Genomic DNA, 19,412 nt, shown 5'->3' with positions numbered 1-19,412 from the left:
AGAAAATCAGAAAACTTAATAATACATCAACATCCATTCATCGAATTATTGAAAATGCCCAAGAAACAACTGAAGATATCAGCACATGCCCAGAAACAAGACAGAGTAGCTGAAACAAATGAGCTAGAGGTGGACCTAGAATTCCCATTGGAAGGAGGGCAGGCTTTAGAATTGCCAGAGAAAGAATTCAGGAGAATGATATTAGGTGCATAGAAATGTTTGACAGAGGGGTTGAGTAAAAAAAAAGAAGTCAGAAAAGCACTACAGGAACAATCAAATAAGATAGATATTTCATTGAAAACAATTCAAAACCTGCAAAAAGAGGTCCAAACAATTAATAATAAACGATCAGAAATGGACAATACACTGAAAGGGCAAAGGAGTAGATTTGAAGAGATGGAAGTCAGAACCAGCAAGCTGGAAGACAAATCTCTCAATACTGCTAAGATAGAAGATCAAGCAGAAAAAAAGGATAAAAAAATCTGAAGAAAGTCTAAGATTTGTGTGGGACAACATGAAGAGGAATAACTTGAGGATTATTGGAATTCCAGAATAGAAAGAATCACAGAAGTCCACAGAGCAGATAGTTGAAGAGCTTCTGGAAGAAAATGTCCCTAACATCCTGGAAAATGGAAAGATAAGTATTCAAGAAGCTCAACAAACCCCAGGAAGGATAGACCTCAAAAGAAAATCACCAAGACACATCATAATCAGGCTCTCCAAAATAAAAAACAAAGAGAGAATCCTGAAAGCAGCAAGGGGAAAGAGAAGTGCTACTTACAAAGGCAAGCAAATAAGGTTAAGCTCTGATCTCTCAACAGAAACCAAGTAGGATAAGAAGGCAATGGAGAGACATATATAAAACCCTGAAAGAAAAAACTGCCAACCAAGAACTGTCTACCCAAGAAAGATGTCAATCAAATACAACAATGTAATAAAAACATGCCAGAATAAACAGAAAATAAGGGACGTTGTCAAAGCCAACTCAACACTTCAAAACACCCTAACACCACTTTACCAGAAAGAAATGGATGACGGTCAACCAATTCAAGAGGTAGCATATGATCAAGAGCCAATGATACTGAAGGTAGAAGTCCAGGGGTCACAGAAGGCATTGGCAAAGACAAAGGCTCTGGGACTTGATGCAATACAAATTGAAATCTTTCAACAAAGTGATACAGCACTGGAGGCACCCACTCATCTATGCCAAGAAATTTGGAAGACAGCTACCTGGCCAACTGATTGGAAGAGATCCATATTTGTGCCAATTCGAAAGACAGGTGACCCAACAGAATGAGGAAGTTATCATACAATATCATTAATAATGCATACAAGCAAAATTTTGCCAAAGATAATTTTTAAATGGCTGCAACAGTATATTGATAGGGACTGCCTGAGCTTCAAGCCAGACTCAGACAATGGCCTGGAATGAGGAATAGCATTGCTGATGCAAGATGGATCTTGACTGAAAGCATAAAGTACCTTAAAAATGTTTACCTATGCTTTATTGGCTATGCAAAGGCTTTTGATTGTGCAGATCATAAAAAGCTATGGACAACACTGTGAATACAAGTATTCTGGAACACTTAATTGTGCTCATGAGAAACCTGTACATAGACCAGAGACAGTTGCTTGAACAGAACAAGGGAACACTGAATGATTTAAAATTAGGAAAGGTTTGCACCAGAGTTGTATTCCTTCACCATGCTTAGTCAATATGTATGCTGAGTAAATAATCTAAGAAATTGTATCATATGAAGAAGAACTTGGTATCAGGATTGGAGGAAGACTCATTAAAATCTGTGATAGGCAGATACAAACTTGTTTGCTGAAAGCAGAGGACTTAAAATACTTACTGGTAAAGATCAAAGACTACAGCCTTCAGTATGGGTTGCACTTCAATGTAAAGAAAACAAAAATCTTCACCACTGGACCAATAAATAACACCATGATAAATGGAGAAAAGATTGAAGTTGCCAAAGACTTCATTTTGCTAGGATCAACCAGCAACACTCATGGAAACAGCAGTCAAGAAATCAAACGATGTGTTATTGCATTAGGCAAATCTGCTGCACAAGACCTCTTTAAAATGGTCAAGGACAAAGATGTCAGTTTGAGGACTAAGGTGTACCTGACCCAAGCCATGGTATTTTCAATAACCTCATATGCATGTGAAAGTTGGACAATGGATAAGGGAGACTGTTGAAGAACTGATGCATTTGAGTTATGGTTTTGGAGGAGAATATTAAAAGTACTATGGACTGCCAAAAGAACAATCTGTGTTGGAGGAGTTGCAGTCAGAGTGCTCCTTAGAAGCCAGGATGGCAAAAGTTTGTGTCTCATACTTCAGACATATTATCAGAGGAATAAGTCCCTGAAGAAGGACATCAAGTTTGATAAAATGGTGGGAGGGTCAGCGAAAAAGAGGAAGACCCCAACAATATGAATTGGCACAGTGGCAGTAGTAATGGGCTCAAGTGTAGCACTGTTTGTAAGGTTAGCACAGGATTGGCAGTGTTTTGTTCTGTTGTGCATACTGTCGCTATGTGTTGATACTGTCTGAACGGCACCTAACAACAACAACAATCTCCCAGAGGTAACCACTTTTCCAACTTCTCTGACTGTAGATTAGGTTTGCCTGAGTTTGAATTTCATACAAATGCAATTATAGAGTATTTACTCTTTCTGGCTTCTTTTACTCAAAATCATCTCTCACCATTTTCATTTCTAAGGAACATTCTGGCTATTCTTATTCCAAGACAGATTTTGTTTGTTGTTCTAGAAGTCTATGGTACTGTCAATATTTCTTTGCCAGCTCCAGAATTCAAATGCATCGATTCTTCTACAGTCTTCCTTATTCAATATCCAACTTTGACGTGCATATAAGGCTATTGAAAATACCATGACGTAGGTCAGGCATATCTTAGACCTCAAAGTGACATCTTTGCTCTTAAACACTTTTAAGAGGTCTTGTGTAGCAGATTTGCCTAATGCAATATGTTGTTTGATTTCTTGACTGCTATTTCCATGATCATCAATAATGGTTCCAAGCAAAAACTGAGGTTGTGTCATCTGCATATCACAGATTGTTAAAGAATCTTCCTCCCCATCCTGATGCCATGTTTTTCTTCATAGAACCCAGCTTCTCGGTTTATTTGCTCAGCATACTGTTTGAATAAGTATGGTGAAAGAATACAACCCTGTCACACACCTTTACTAATTTTAAACCATTCAGTGTTCCCATGTTCTGTTCAAGCAGCTGCCTCTTGGTCTATGTACAGGTTCCTCATGAGCACAATTAAGTGTTTCTGAATACTCATACTTCGCAATGTTGTCCACAGCTTGTCATGAGCCACACAACTGAAGGCCTTTGCGTAGTCAATAAAGCACAGGTAAACATCTCTTTCTGGTATTCTCTGCTTCCAGCCAAGTTCCATCTGGCATCAGCAATGATATCCCTCGTTCCATGTCTTCTTCAGAATCCGGCTTGAATCTCTGGAAGTTCTCTGTCAATTTACGCTTGCAGCCATTTCACTATTACCTTTAGTAAACCTTTACTCAAATGGGATATCAAAAATATTGTCCGATTATTTGCGCATTCCGTTGGGTGACCTCTCTTTGGAATAGGCACAAATGTGGATGTCTTTCAATAGCTGGCCAGATAGTTGTCTTCCAAATTTCTTAGCATAGATGTGTGAGTGCCTCAAGTACTGCTTCACTTTCTTATAATATTTCAATTTATATTCCATCAATTCCCAGTGCCTGTTCTTTGCCAATTCCTTCAATGCACATTTGACTTCTTCCTTCAGTACCATTGGCTCTTGACCCTATGCTACCTCTTGAACATCAACCATTTCCTTTTGGTACAGTGACTCTGTGTATTCCTTCCATCTTCTTTGTATGCTTTCTGAATCACTCAATATTTTGTTCATTGAATCCTTTAATATTGCAAATCAAGGCTTGAATTATTTTTTCCATTCCGCCAGCTTGAGAAATGCTAAGCGTGTTCTTCCCTGTTCGTTTTCTGACTCCAGATCTTTGCACATTTCAGTGTAATATTTGACTTTGTCTTTTTGAGCTGACCTTTGAAATTTTCTGTTCAGCTCTTGTACCTCCTCATTTCTTCCATTTGCTTTAGCATCTCTACACTGGAGAGCAAGTTTCAGAGTCTCTTCTGACATCCATTTTGATCTTTTCCTTCTTTCTTGTCTTCTTAATGACTTTTTGCTTTTTTCATGTATGATGTTCTTAACGTCATCCCACAACTCTTATGGTCTTTGGTCTTTAGTATTTAATGTATCAAATCTGTTCTTCAGATGATATCTTAATTCAGGTGAGATAAATTCAAGGTCACATTTTGGCACTTGTTGACTTGTTTTCATTTTCTTTAGCTTTAGTCTGAATTTGCACATGAGCAATTGATGGTCTGTTCCACAATCTGCCTCTGGTCTTGTTCTGGCTGATGATATGGAGCTTTTCCACTGTCTCTTTCCACAGATGTAGTCGATTTGATTTCTGCGTATTCCATCTGGGGAGGTCCATGTGTATAGTCGTCACTTATTCTATAGTGCCATGATATATCGTAGTAGATGAATAAACCTCTGTAACTTTAATTGTTATATGTCTTTGTGTGTGGTAGTTAGAAAGTATAATTACAAAAGTATAAACTATGACAGAAATAAATAAAGCAACAGTGACAGGCAAGGTTTTGTGTCAACTTGACTGAGCCAGGATTCTCACTAGAATCCTGTCTGAGGCAGGATCAAACCTCCAATTCTGTCTGGCGAGCAGAACTGAACTCTATGTGGCTTTCAAGGCTTTATAGAAGTAGATAACCACCAGTTCTTTCTTTGGAAGCACCTGTGGATGGATCTGAACAATCAACCTTTCAGTTAATAGTTGAGCACTTAACTCAGGGACTCCACTGTATAGGACTAGGACAGTAAATATAAAGAATAATAAAAACATTGTTTTTGTGTGCTGTTAAATTGGTTCTGACTCATAGCAACCCTGTATGGGTTTCTGAGGAGTAGCTGGTGGGCTTGAACCCCCGACCTTGTGGTTAGCAGTCCAGTGCTGATCCTACAGCACCATACCAGGACTCAAATAAAACCATTAAGTAGATAATAGTATAAGTAGTAAACAGATATGGCAAAAATTGAGACAGTGGCAAGTGAATCACCAAAGTATGGGAAATACTCAAGTAAAGGCCTCTTTACAAGTCAGTTTTAGTCCTTGTCATCAGCTCCCTCCCTACAATACATACATCAGGTTGTTAAGTGCCATCAAGTTGACTCCAACCCATACCGACACTGTATAGGGTTTCCCAGGAGCAGCTGGTGAGCTTGAGCCACCGATCTTGCAGTTCAAACAGCTTTGCAGTCTGGCACATTTGCAGTCCCAGCGCCACACCAGGACACATCAGGTACCATTTTCTAAAGAAATCAAGTGATCTTTCTAAAAAAGTTCCTACTGGCAAGTGTTGGTGCTTAGATTAAATCTCTCTTTTTACAGGGCAAGGATGGAGGCCTGGGGTCTGTTTGCCTATCTGCCCTCCTTCCGCAAACCCTTCCGCAAAGTTTGCTGGTGGGTCCTTTCCATTTAATAAGTGTAAGGACAAATTAAAGACATTTTCAGAGATGCCAGGATTCAGAAAGTTTTCCTTCCATGCACCCTTTTTAAAAACTGCTTTTGAAGATATACTTCACATATCCCAGCAAAACAGAGATGTATTCCAAGAAGGAAAGAGATAACAGATTCACCAAGTAGTAGAATTAACCCAGGAATACAATGAATAGAAACACCAGAAGGCCATAAAACCATCTGTCAAAATTAGAACAGGAAGTTAGAGGGCTCTGAGAAGAAGTCTTTAAAAACAAAATGGGCTTCATTCAACAAATAATGTAATTATGAAGCAGGAAGATTTTAATGACCTGATTTAAAAGGCATATGTTTCTTCTCTCAAGAAGAAAAGAGAAAAGCAATTAGAAACTCCAGGAGAACAAAAAGTTGTATAAGAAAGTCATGGACCAGATATGACATGAATTAAAATGTGTGCATGACTTTGGGTATCTAAGGAGTGTAGAGGAATACATATGAACTTGAAATTTAGAGCATTTTCCTGCAAACAGCATTAACAGCTCACGATTACAATTTCTTACCTATGGGTCTCAGGATTCTACTTGGCTCTGCAGAGACTAATGTTTACATAAGAACAATAGTTTTAAAAACACCTTATTGTCACAAAAGCATTTTAATTATGGATATAGACTAAATGCCAATATAATGGCTTGAAGAACAATGAGCTAAGAGGAGAGAGGACAAAAGTGATAGATATCTCATTTTACACAGTGGGGCATAAAGATATATTATGTAAAAATTGGTGGAACAAGAAAGAAGAGCTGAGAAAATGAATATCTAAGTGGCACTGTGGACTAGTGCGTCAGACTGCAAAGTCATTTGAACTGCAAGTCAGTGGTTCAAGCTCACCAGCTTTTCCTTGGAAACCCTATACAGGGTTGTTATGGGTTGGAATTGACTCGACGGCACTTAACAACAACAACTAAACTTTGGAGGTACCTTTGCTAAATATCTCATCTTTCATAGTAAAAAATTGTACCAGACATTATTATTTCTTCATTATATTGGTGTGGCACTCTGGGTTAATGCACTGAACTGCAAAGTTAGTTTGATCTGTAAGGTTCCAGCTCACCAGCTGCTCCTCAGAAACCCTATATGGCACTTAACAACAACTTCTTCCTTTAGTCATTGAACCCTTATATATCAGCTGGGCCTGCTGGATTTCTGGATGCCTTGCAAGCAGATAGACTAACCTCTCTGGTTCTGTACCATCCTTTCAAGGATGTTTGTAAAGCAACCAGCCTTGTAAGATGGAGCATTGTCTCCCTCTGGGGTGGTATAATAAATATAATGTATCCTTCCACAGAAAAAGTCAGAAACTTAGGTTCTCTAATCGCCCAGAGAAAAATTTTATTTCCCAGGTTCCCTTGCAGCTAGGTGTGGCTAAGTGACCAAAATTAAGCCCACCATCTGCATGTAATCAGATGTTTTGTAAATAAAAAGATGTTTTCCACTCCCTGGGGGGGCTACATGTTGGGTTTCTAACTGCAAGTTCAGCTGTTCAAATCCACCAGATACTCTGAGTGAGAAAGATGAGGCTTTCTGCTCCCGTAAAGATTTACAGCCTCAGAAATTCTATACAGGGTTGCTATGAGTCAGAACCTATTCTACAGCACCCAACCACCACCACCACTACCCTTCTAAGGGAATCTTGGTGGTGCAATGGTTAAACTTTCAGTTGCTAACTGAAGGGTCAGGAGTTTCAACCCAGCAGCTGCTTGTTGGAGAAAAGACGTGGTAATGTGCTTCCGTAAATATTGCTGTTGTTGTAAAGTGTCATCAAGCTGGTTCTGACTCATAGTGACCCTATGTACATCAGAACAAAGCACTGCCTGCGTATGTGCCAGCCTCAGTTTGCTGTTTGAGCTGATTGCTGCAAACACTATGTCACTCTAGCTCAGTGAGGGTCTTCCTCCTTTTCACTGCCTCTCTCCACTACCAAGCATGATGTTCTTCTCCAGGAACTGGTCCCTACTGATAACAAGTCCAAAGTATGTGAGATGAAGTTTCACCATCCTTGATTCTAAGAAGCATTCTGGCTGTACTTCTTCCAACAAAAAATGAAATTTGTTCATTTCAAACAAATGAACAAAATTTGTTCATTCATCTGGCAGTCCATGGCATATTCAATATTCTTCCACAATACCAAAATTCAAAGGCATCATTTGCAAGGTTGTGTCATTTGCATATCACAAGTTATTGAGTCTTCCTTCAATCCCGATGCCACATACTTATTCATATAATCCAACTTCTCAGATTATTTGGTGACCATATAGACTGGATAAGTGCAATGAAGTGATAAAACCTAGATGCACACCTTCCCTGATTTTAAACCATGCATTATCCCATTGCTGTATTCCAATGGCTGCTTCTTGGTCTATGTACAGGTTCCACATGAACACAACTAAGCACTCTGGAATTCCCAGTCTTTGCAATGTTATCCATTGTTTGTTATGATCCAGAGTTGAATGTCTTTGCATAGTCAATAAAACACAGGTAAACATCTGTCTGTATTCTCTGCTTTCAGCTAAGATCCATCTGATGTCAGCAGTGATATCCCTCATCCCACATTCTCTTCTGAATTTGCTTGAATTCTGGAAGCTCCCTGTCAATGTACTGCTGCAATCACTTTTAAATTATCTTCAGCAAAGCTTTACTTGCATGTGATACTAATGATATTTATTCAATAATTTCTGCATTCAACTGGGTAACTTTTCTTTAGAATGGGCACAAATATGGATTTCTTCCTATCGATTGACCAGATATGTCTTCCAAATTTCTTGGCATAGACCAATAAGTGCTCCCAGTATTGCATCTTCTTTTTGAAACATCTCAATTAGTATTCTGTTAATTGCTGGGGTCTTGTTTTTCATCAATGCTTTCCATGCAGCCTGTACTTCTTCCTTGTTCTCAATCATATGCTAACTTCTGAAATGGTTGAACACCAACCAATTCATTTGGGTACTGTGACTCTGTGGATTCATTACATCTTCTTTTAATGCTTGCTACGTTGTTCAGTATTTTGTTCGTAGAATCCGTCAATATTTCAAATTAAGGCTTGAATTTTCTATTGTAATTCTTTCAGTTTAAGAAATGCCTTTTTGGTTTCTAACTCTAGGTATTTGCACATTTCACTTAAATACTTTACTTTGTCTTTTTGAGCTGTCCTTTGAAATCTTCAATTCAGCTCTATTTCTGTTTCACTATTTCTTCCGTTCACTTTAGCTAGTCTACATTCAAGTAGAGTATATTCAAGCAAATTTCAGAGTCTTTTCTGCCATTCATTTTAGTCTTTTTTTGTCCTTTCCCGTTTTATTAATAACCATTTGGTTTCTTCATGTATGACATTCTTGATGTTGTTGTTGTCAGATTGCCATCGAGTCGGAACCGACTCATAGCGACCCCATGCACAGCAGAATGAAACAATGTTCGATCCTGGGCAAACCTCACTACCGCTGCCACACTTGAGTCCATCAATGATGCCACCTGGCCAATCCATCTCGTTAGGGGTCTTCCTCTTTTTCTCTGACCCTCCACCTTACCCAGCATGACATCCTTCTCCATTCTTGATATCATCCCCCAATTCAACTGGTCTTTGGTCATTGGTGTTCAATGCATCAAATCTAAATATATCCCATCTAAATTCAAATGGGATATATTCAAGGTCATACTCTGGCTTTCTTATGGACTTGTTTAAATTTTCTTCAGCTTAAATTTGAACTTGCATATGAGCAACTATTATGCAGTTGGCCCCTGGCTTTGTTTTGTCTTATGATATTGAGCTTCTCCATTGTCTCTTTCCACAGATGTTGTCTATTTGATTCCTTTGTATACATCTGATGAAGCTCATGTACATTATTGAAAATGGTATTTGCAATGAATAAGTTGTTGGTCTTGCTAAATTCTATCATGCAGTCTCCAGCATCATTTTTATTATCAAGGCCATATTTTCCAACTATCAGTTCCTCTTTGTTTCCAACTATGACATTCCAATCACCAGTAATTATCAAAGCATCTTAGTTGCATGTCTGGTCAGTTGCAGACTGTAGAAGTTGGTTGCTTTTGTTAAATGTCTCAAGTCAATCCAACTCCTAATGACGCTGCATAGGGTTTCTGAGAAGCAGCTGTTGGGTTTGAACTACTGACCTTGTAGTCCAAACTGGTTTTGCAGTCCAGTACATTATCCTACAGCACCACACCAGGACTAAAACATTCCATTTCTTCACCTGTGGCATTAATAGTTGAGTAGTAATCACATCAACTGGTCTTCCTTGTATGCATATAATATTATCCTATCACAGACAGGAGCTCTGGTAGCGTAGTGGTTACGAATCGGGCTGCGAACCACAAGGCCAGCAGTTCGAAACTAACAGCTGTTCCGCGGGAGAAAGATGAGGCGTTCTGCTCCCGTAAAGATTTACAGCCTCGGAATCCCTGTACAGGGTCCCTGTTATATCAGGCCCACCCAGATAATATACAGGATAATCATCCCACCTCATGATCCTTCATTTAATCAAAATCCCTTTTGCCACATAAAGTAACATATGAGTATTCACAGGCTCTGGAAATTCAGAAGTGGACATTTAGAAGGGGGTCATTATTCCACCTACCACAGAAGTGAAATGATTAGTCCAAGATCACATAGCAGTAAGTGGTAGAGTTGGGATACCCTCAAGTCTAGGCTGTTAATCTGCACTCCACACACTGAGGGTTTGGTTTGTTTTTCTCTGGATTCATGTGCACTGTCGTTGTTCGTTCCCAGTTCTATTCTGTTCCCCACTGGGACTCCACAGGTACCATGACTTCACACTAATGCATTGGACTCCCATCTAAATCCATCCATCTACATGTGGATTTCCCCAGCCTAACCAGGAGAGCCCCATCTCTGTATGCTATCAGTGTTTGTTGAGTGGATATATGAGTGACCCCCTTGCTCCTGTTCTAGGGTTTAATGATGTTTGAAAACCCTGACTCTGAACCTATGACCCCTGCTCTCCCAGTGTGATAGTCTCCTTCAAGCCATCCAAAGCCTAAAGGGGTATAGTCCTTCTTAATCAGAGGAGACAACCAGGACTGAGGGCAGGGCACATGAACAGGAGATCCCAAAGGTCAATGCTATGGGTCCCAAGGACCAACAACAATAGCTACCCCAGTAGCCCTCCTAGACTCAAAATCCCCCTTTCCAAGCACACAGCCTCTCTCTCTCTCTCTCTCTCTCTCTCTCTCTCTCTCTCTCTCTCTCTCTTCTCTCTCTCTCTCTCTCTCTCTCTCTCTCTCTCTCTCTCTCTCTTTTTTTTTTTCTGTTCCCTCTCCTCTGCTTGTTTTCTGATCTTTGTTTCTCTAAAAACCACCTCTGTCCTACCAGATTGGCCCCACCCACGTAGCCAGGTCTGCAACAGCATTAGCTACTTGAAAACCCAATTACATTTCGATTACTCTAGTCTTAGACAGACAGAGGTTACTGTAAGTCACATCAGAATTGGGAGGGCAGGGGAAGGTGGCACCTGGGGCTAGGACCCAGGATGACACTTGAAAATGGATGTGACAAGGACTTGTGGCTCCGAGGTTTAGGATTAGATCAACAAGGCTGGGTCTGGCTGGTTCCAGGAAAGAGGTCATATGGCATCTGTCGACAGACAACAAAGACTTCAGGATAACCCTTACTAGACAGAGGAGGCGCCAGAGTTGAGGGCTCAGCCTGGGGCTAGAGGACATGAGGTCCCTGGGTCCCTCTTCTGGACAGCACACTTTACCAGGAGTTTCCTGAGGTCAGTTCCATGGAGCTTAAGGACAAAATAACCACAGTTGCCTCCTTCTAAAGCATTGCTGCCCCTCCTCCCCCTCTCTCCCAGGGTTCTCAGGATTCCCCTCAGCATACATCTAGAGCCTCTGTCTTGAACCACCCAGTTTCCACCTGCTCATGGTGGAGAGAGGAATTCTAGGAACTGGCCTTTCATATTCTCAGGTTGTGGCCAGGGGATTCAGGCCCTGGACCAAAAGAGTCTGAGGGCTCAGAGACTTCTGCCTGATCAGGGTTTAATAGGGCAAAAAGAGAGATATGCCTTGGGGCGAAAGGAGTTCATGATTCCTTGTCCTGAGGAGTAGCTATCTCTGGGGTACCAAAGGGATGCCAAGGGGGGTTGTTGTTGTTGTTGTTAAGTGTCGTTGAGTCGGTTCCAACTCATAGAAAACCTGTATAGGGGTTCCAAGTCTTTAGATCTTTGAGGGAATAGGAAGCCTCATCTTTCTCCCAAGGAGTGGCTGGTGGGCTCGAACCACCAACCTTATGGTTCGCAGTCCAGTATTTATCGTATGGCACCACCGTGCTCCCCATCAAGGGAGTCTTGCAATTAGGAATCCCTCTTAAAGGGAGATGGGACTGACTCTGAGAAGTGGATGGTGTGGGTATGAGGGAATTTGCAGTCATGATGCCATATGCAGACAGACACTACCTAATGTGTAACGATTGCAGGGGCCGGGGGGAAAAGAGAGGCCTACTTCAACCCAGAGCCTCTCAAAGGCCCTGGCTTAAGGAATTCTGAGCTCTGGGCTGGGTTCTATGTCAGGCCCTGGGCTTGTTGGGTTTTGCTGGTACCCTCTGCCCTTACAGAGACGCAGGGTCTGTACCTTTCACATCACCTCTTTGTTAGCTGCAGCTGTCATCTGAGTGTCCCTGCAAATCTGCTTCCCACTTCCCACATGCTACTGCCCCTTCCTCTGCACCCCCATAGCAAACACTGGCAGCTCTAGAATGGGGGTAGGGGGTAGGATGATGAGTCATTGCCATGGGGGCAGATGTACCAGGATCCACACGCACACTCACAGATTCATGGACACAAAGGCATGCCCACACTCCCTGGGAAACACACACTGGGAGGCAAGTGCTAGTTGTACATACAGATGCAGACACACATACACACAATCCTCATAGACAAACACCAATATACCAATATATAGCAACACATCAGGACACATGCAGACATCCCATCCATACTCATTCTTTCCACAGGCAAAGCCACGCATTGAATTCCCTTGATACATGCACACAGCCTCCGCTTGAATACAAAGAAACACACACACATTGGCCAACCATTTCTCCTTTGAATCACCTCATCCATTCCCCTACCTTGCCAACCTCCAGTAGGCAGGACAGAGCTACAGAAACACAGGGCGCATCATCTACTGACAGATGCCCTGCCTGCCCGAGGACAAAGTTCAGCCTTATGTGTCTCATCAGGCTTTCTTCCGAGATGAGTTGGGGGAGGCCATTGGACCCCTCCCCTAGCCCAGCCCTATCCTATTTGTGTCTAACAGCATATTTCCATGTGGAAAGAGCATTGGTTGCAACAGGAAAGATAAAGCTACACCTCAAGAGCCACTTCCCACTGGGAAGGGAGAGTGAATCTCAGAGTGAGGTCTAAAGTATTAGGAAGGGTCTGTCCACAGACAGAGGGTGGCCACGATGGCTGTCTAATGCCCAGGAGGGCACTCTACACCTACTTGTGCTTCTCAGAAGGTTCTACCTTTGTACTCATGGCTTTCTCTACCCTAGCTACCTCCTCCTCTATCATCACAGCCCACCCCTTCCCCTGTGCAGGACTAACTTCTCCTTCGCCAGGTCTCCTGAGAAAAGCAGGTGCATCTGCTCCAGGAAGCTTGTCCTAATGCCGTGGCTGAATCTGCAAGTCCTCTGGGCCTCCACAGTCCCTGTGCCCACTTTACAGGACAGGGTAGTTTCCTAGTTTATGTGCCTGCTTCCTGCCAACCAGCCTGGAAGCATTTGGAGGGCAGAGTGACTCTCTCTGGTGAAGGAGGTGGGCACAGGTTTGAATCCTAGCTCTGCCTCTGAGGAGTGACCTTGGGGAAGTCACTGAGCAATGAGAAACCAGTGTCCTCATCTGTACAATGGAAACAGTAACCACCACGCCAAGGGGTGATCCAAAGATGACATGAGATAATGCCTCAGGGGGACTATATTGACAGAAGGCCTGGCATGCAGCTTGGAAAACAATTGTTGAATTAATAAACCTTGCCCCTACCCCATTGTCCCTTCTGTCTTGGAAGAGGAAAAGTAGGTAAGACCCAAAGAAAAACTGGGCGCTGAGAAAATCGGGAGCTGCAAGTTGGGCGAGCAGGCCTTCTGGCATCTCTGGTTGCTGCTCCAACAGCAGCCGGAGATCTGCTGGAGGTTGTAACCCACCTGTGCCTGCATCTTCATCAGCTAGGTGAGGTAGCAAGTAGAGGGAAGCTGGGATCCACCTTGCGCTGGGGCCTTCCGCTGTCCAGCCGACTGGTACACAGTAGGTGCGCTCTGCAGGCGGAATGGATCGCAGCATGAATGTTGAAGGAACGCGAACTGCCTGAATGAATGGATGGACGCATGAATGGAGGTGGGATGAAGAGTGAAGTGGGAGGCGACGGGGAATGAACATCTCTTCCTCCGCCCTACCAGACTTGGGCTGGGAGACACGCAACCGAAGCCGGCCGGGGCTCCTCTCGCTCTTTCCCTCCCTCCCAATCTCCCTCCCCCGCCCGCGACGCGCAGCCCCGCGGAGCCCGCACCCGCCGGAGCCACAGCCCGCACCCGCCAGAGCGGGGCCCGCGCCCAGCCGAGCGGTTCAGCCAGGCAGCGCAGCCCTGGAGAAGGGCTGCCCGGTCCCCTCCCTAACCCCGGCATCTGGGAGCTCAGGCTTCGGGGCAGGAGGCAAAGTCCTGGGGACAAGGGCCAGGGCCAGCAACCGAGGACGCCGGGGTCCCGGAACCAACAGGTGCGGGGCGTGGGGGTGGGGGACAGGCCCGGAGTGGAGGCTCCAGAAGACCTGCGGCAGCGAACGGAGAGCCAAGGGTCCCAAGGGAAAACGTGGGCACTGGGAGGCTGTGTCCCCAGCTAGCGCTGCCCTTTGCCCCGCAGGCTCCTGCGGGATCCCCAGCGTCCTCCCCTGCTCCGCAACCCCTCGCAGTTCCCAGATGAAAGGATGCCAGGCTGAGGGAGCAGGTACATTGGCGCGGTGGGCGTGAGTATGAAGGAGTCCTGTCTCCTTCCCCCAGAGGTCTCCAGGGACCGTCAATCCTCCTTCACACGCCCGGGGTCGTCCCTGCCTAGTCTGGGAAGGAAGAAGTATCAGAGGGAGGCAGGAGGGAGGGGTAGGGATCCAGACCGGATTTATGAATGGAGAGAGCGTCCCGCGCGCCGGCCCAGCGACCCCTGGCGGCCGCATGGATGCAACGCGGTCCCAGGAATGGAAGAGGAGGCTGGCTGCAGGAAGGTTTAAGGGGGTTAGGCCACTGGGCGAGGGGCTCTTCCCTCTCTTCCAGGGAGGTTGTCAGTCCCTCCCCGCCCCCTATCCGAGGAGTGTCTGTGTCAGAGAGAACGCGCGGGAGAGGGAAAGAGAATCCCTACCAGGAAGGCATTGGCCCGTCTGATGGGCGGGGCCTGTGTCGTTGACACCTCCCTGGACCTTTCTTCAAACAAAAATCTAGGCCTGTTAACTGACTTGGAAAGAATAGTCGCAATTTGGATGACTCCCCTCTCCCTAGTCTGGTTTAGGGTGGCTGAGACAGACCTGACTTAGTAACTTTGTGATACTGATCAAGGGGGTCAACTTCTCTGAGGGTTCATCTCCTTGTCTGCAAAACAGATTTCTTAACTGGCAGCGTCCTGAGGTCACTTCCCTTGCCCGGTTCTGGGAGAAGCACTTAGGCTGCATTAGAGCTCCTTACTCCTCACCACCGCCCCAGGCGGTAGGTACAAGTTATTGTTCCATTCGATAGCTGGGAAAACCAAGGCGGAAAGAGGTGAAGTAAATTACCCAAGGGCAACATAGCTAATGTGTGTGGAATTGGAATAGAACCTGGGTACTCCACGGGTCTCAGACTCACCCTTAACCTACAGGACTATGAGAACTCAAAGGGAATTAGATGGAATTGCCTGGTACACTCCTTAATGTTCCCTTCTTTCCTTCTTCCTTCAGCAGATTTGGGGCTGGAATCCAAAGACTTAGGTGCAGACTCGGGCCCCTGAGGAGGCTGGCTGAGGCCAAACAGTGGCTCCCCTCCCACCGTACAGCCCAAGATGTCCTTCCCTCACAGAGGTTCCTGAGCTCATGGAGCCCTCCTCCCCACCCGGGGCCCAGACAAGGGTTCCCTCTGGTAGCAGGGAGCCTTCCCCTGCTCTCCCTGACTACGACGAGGAGTTTCTTCGCTACCTGTGGCGCGATTATCTGTATCCCAAGCAGTACGAGTGGATCCTCATCGTAGCGTACGTGGCTGTGTTCCTCGTGGCCCTGGTGGGCAACACGCTGGGTAGGTCCTGGGCAACACGCTGGGTCACCCATGAACAGGAGGAGGACCAGGGCTGACCGTGGTGGGTGGCGAGAGCTACTAAGGGGCGGAGCTAAAATGGGCGTGGCTCTATCTCTGTCTTAACCTCTTCACTGCCCCCCCACCCCCACCCCGCAGTCTGCCTAGCGGTGTGGCGGAACCACCACATGAGAACCGTCACCAACTACTTCATCGTCAACCTGTCGCTGGCAGACGTGTTGGTGACAGCCATTTGCCTGCCAGCCAGCCTGTTAGTAGACATCACGGAGTCCTGGTTCTTTGGCCACACCCTCTGCAAAGTCATTCCCTATCTACAGGTGAGCGCTGCCCGACGCCCTTCACCCTGTCACACCGATCACAGCCTCCGTGACCCCCAGGCACGATGACTTAGGAACCTCTACATGTCATCTTCTATTGCCAGCAAGGGGAGCCCCCCCCAGGCCCATCCCTGGAGGACACAGACACAACCCCACAGATAGATCCACACAGAGATCCTGACACCAGCACAGTCACATCCAGAAACAGACACACAGTGGAGGAGGCACAAACTCAGTCATACATGTATGTACACATGTACAAGCACGTGCACACAACACCTGCTTAGCAAGCTCCTTATTCCCAAGGGAGCAAATCTGAAGCGACCTGGGGGCTCCCTGGTAGCACAATGGTTAAGTGGGCTGCTAATTGAACAGGTCAATGGCTTGAACTCACCAAGCAGCTTTGTGGAAGAAAAGACTTGATGATGTGCTCCCCTAAAGGCTGCCTCTATGCCGTCATTGTTGTTAAGTGCTATCAAGTTGGTTCTGACTCACAGCGAGTCTGTATAGGGTTTCTGAGGAGCGGCTGGTGGGTTTGAACCACCAACCCTGCAGTTACTAGTCCACTGCTTATCCTATAGTGCTACACCAAGACTCCCTATAGGGCAGTTCTAGTCTGTCTTGCAAGGTCACTGAGTCAGAATCGACTTGGCAGCTCAAACAACTGATAGAAACGGTCTTCTTTCCACACCTCACCCAGAGTCCTCCATCGACCAGCAGTAGGAATTAGGATGCATGGGGAAGACCAGTCCAGATGAGGTTAGTGGAGTGGAGGGAGAGCTGGCCAGAGTCTGCTATGCCTTCTCAACTGCATCACCGGGCCCGAGCCCTGCAGGCCAGAGGACGTAGAGCACCGCTGGAGCCCACGCCCATACCTCTGCCTCCTAGATGAGGTCTCCTTTTCTTCACAGAGAACAGAGATGTCTCTTGTTGTTAAGTGCTGTCGAGTCAATTCCAACCCATAGTGACCCTGTATAGCGTTTCCAAGGAGCAGCTGGTGAGCTTGAACTGCCGACCTTGCAGTTCAAACAGCTGAGATGTCTCTTAGATTTCCCCAATTGAGGCTTTCCATAAAACAAATGAACTCTGTTGACCCTGAGAACAAAGAGCTACATACAAGTTAGAAACTTCACCTTGGAGGAGTTGTTTAACTTTCTGGACCTCAGTTTCCTCATCGGTAATATGGGGTGATGGTGGTGGTTGTGTGCCACCGAGTTGGTTTTGACTCATAGCAACCCTGCACAGGATTTCTGAGGCTGTAAATCTTTATGGGAGCAGAAACCCTCATCTTTCTCCTGAGGAGCAGCTGGTAGATTCAAACCGCTGACCTTGCGATTAGCAGTCCAGCTTGTAATCCACCATGCTACCAGGGTAATACGGAATAATATTTGCCTCATAGAGTTGTTGTGAGGATAAGAACAGTACCTGGTACATTGTTGTTGTTAGGTGCTGTCGAGTCGGTTCCAATTTATAGCAGTCCTTTACAACAGAATAAAACACTGCCAGATCTTGTACCACCCTCACGATCATTACTGTGTGTGAGCATGTATTAACTTCTATCAAGGTAAGGACTACCTACTATGTGCTAGGCCTTAGCTGGACATTTTCTAGACATGATTTTATTTAATCTCACAAGAACATTGCCAAAGATAGGTCCATTCTGCAGATGAGGCTCAGAGATGGTGCGTAACTTGCTCAAATTCACATAGTTAGTCAATGGTGGAGTCAGGATTTGCACTGGACCTTGTTGCCCCATATATCTGGCTGTGAGTCTCCTCACTTGTTACCCCTGTGTCTCTCCATGGCCCCCAAGATGACTGACACTGTGTCCCCACGGGGCAGGCGGTGTCCGTGTCAGTGGCAGTGCTGACTCTCAGCTTCATTGCCCTGGACCGCTGGTATGCCATCTGCCACCCACTGTTGTTCAAGAGCACTGCTCGGCGTGCCCGTGGCTCCATCCTGGGCATCTGGGCTGTGTCGCTGGCCATCATGGTGCCCCAGGCTGCCGTCATGGAATGTAGCAGCATGCTGCCTGAGCTAGCCAACCGCACCCGGCTCTTCTCTGTCTGTGACGAGCACTGGGCAGGTAATGGTGGGAGAGCCTTGGAGGTGGGTGCTCCCAGAGCATATATCCCTAGAACCGGCATTTAGCTGGGGGCACTACCAAGGTGGGCACCCCAGGGTGGGTGTCACCCAAGAGGACACAGACTCGGCATCTGCCAGGGGTACCTCCAGGGTGGGTGCTTCCTGGGTGACATTTACTGAAGTTTCTCCCAGAAAGGCTACCCCAGGTAGCGCAACTCCAAGCATCTCTTCTAATATGGTACCTGTATGGAGCCCAGGTGCCCCCAAGTCTTGCTTTGGCCCTTAGTCAGGTCAGGGTGGTACTGTTAACTGAGTCAGGCTCCGAGATTAGGCCCAACCCTCGACTCTCTCGGTCCTTGCAGATGACCTCTACCCCAAGATCTACCACAGTTGCTTCTTCATTGTTACCTACCTGGCCCCACTGGGCCTCATGGCCATGGCCTACTTCCAGATCTTCCGCAAGCTCTGGGGAAGACAGGTGAGACCCAGTCTAGTGTCTCTGTCTCAGTTGGGAAGGTGTGGTGGGCATTGATCTAAGGAAGTAGACAGCTTCCTGTTCTCAGAGCATACCATCCTGACTGTAACCAGAGAAAGGCAAGAGCCAGAGACAGGTAGAACTCAAAGTCAGAAATGCCAATGTCTGACCGAGAACCAAATAGTAAGTAGTAACATCATTATAATATTAATGTTGTTATTGTTAAATAAGTGCATCTAGTTAGTTACCATTATTGTTGTTGCTGCTGTTAAGTGTGGTTTAGTCGGTTCCAACCCATAGCAATCCTGTATAGGGTTTCCGAGGAGTGGCTGCTTAGTTTGAACCACTTACCTTGCAGTCCTTACTGACTGCAGTCCAGTGCACTAACTCACAGGGCCACACCAGGACTCCAATAGTGACCCGGAACAGGGTTTCCTAAGAGCAGCTGGTGGGTTTAAATTTTGTGTTTAGTAATTCAGTGCTTATCCCACAGCTCCACATCAGGACTCTTATAACATTAATTGTTGTTGTTGTTAGGTGCCATCGAGTCGGTACCGACTCATAGCGACCTTATG

General features: G+C 45.5%; 1 protein-coding gene across 1 annotated transcript in view; it reads left to right on the top strand.

Annotated features, from left to right (window-relative positions):
• Positions 1 to 15,707: 15,707 nt before the first annotated feature.
• The window catches only part of HCRTR1 (hypocretin (orexin) receptor 1), an 11,839-nt gene continuing 8,134 nt past the window's right edge, over positions 15,708 to 19,412 (top strand). Inside the window, exons 1-4 of the mRNA XM_006862179.1 lie at positions 15,708 to 15,942; positions 16,099 to 16,277; positions 18,120 to 18,363; positions 18,725 to 18,840. Of these exons, the coding sequence (XP_006862241.1) occupies positions 15,744 to 15,942; positions 16,099 to 16,277; positions 18,120 to 18,363; positions 18,725 to 18,840 (738 nt within the window). The 5' untranslated portion in view covers positions 15,708 to 15,743. The remainder of the gene's footprint in view (positions 15,943 to 16,098; positions 16,278 to 18,119; positions 18,364 to 18,724; positions 18,841 to 19,412) is intronic.

Source organism: Chrysochloris asiatica, unplaced genomic scaffold (assembly GCF_000296735.1).
Source record: "Chrysochloris asiatica unplaced genomic scaffold, ChrAsi1.0 scaffold00047, whole genome shotgun sequence".
Lineage (NCBI taxonomy): Eukaryota > Metazoa > Chordata > Mammalia > Afrosoricida > Chrysochloridae > Chrysochloris > Chrysochloris asiatica.
This window is presented reverse-complemented; position numbering and strand designations above follow the sequence as displayed.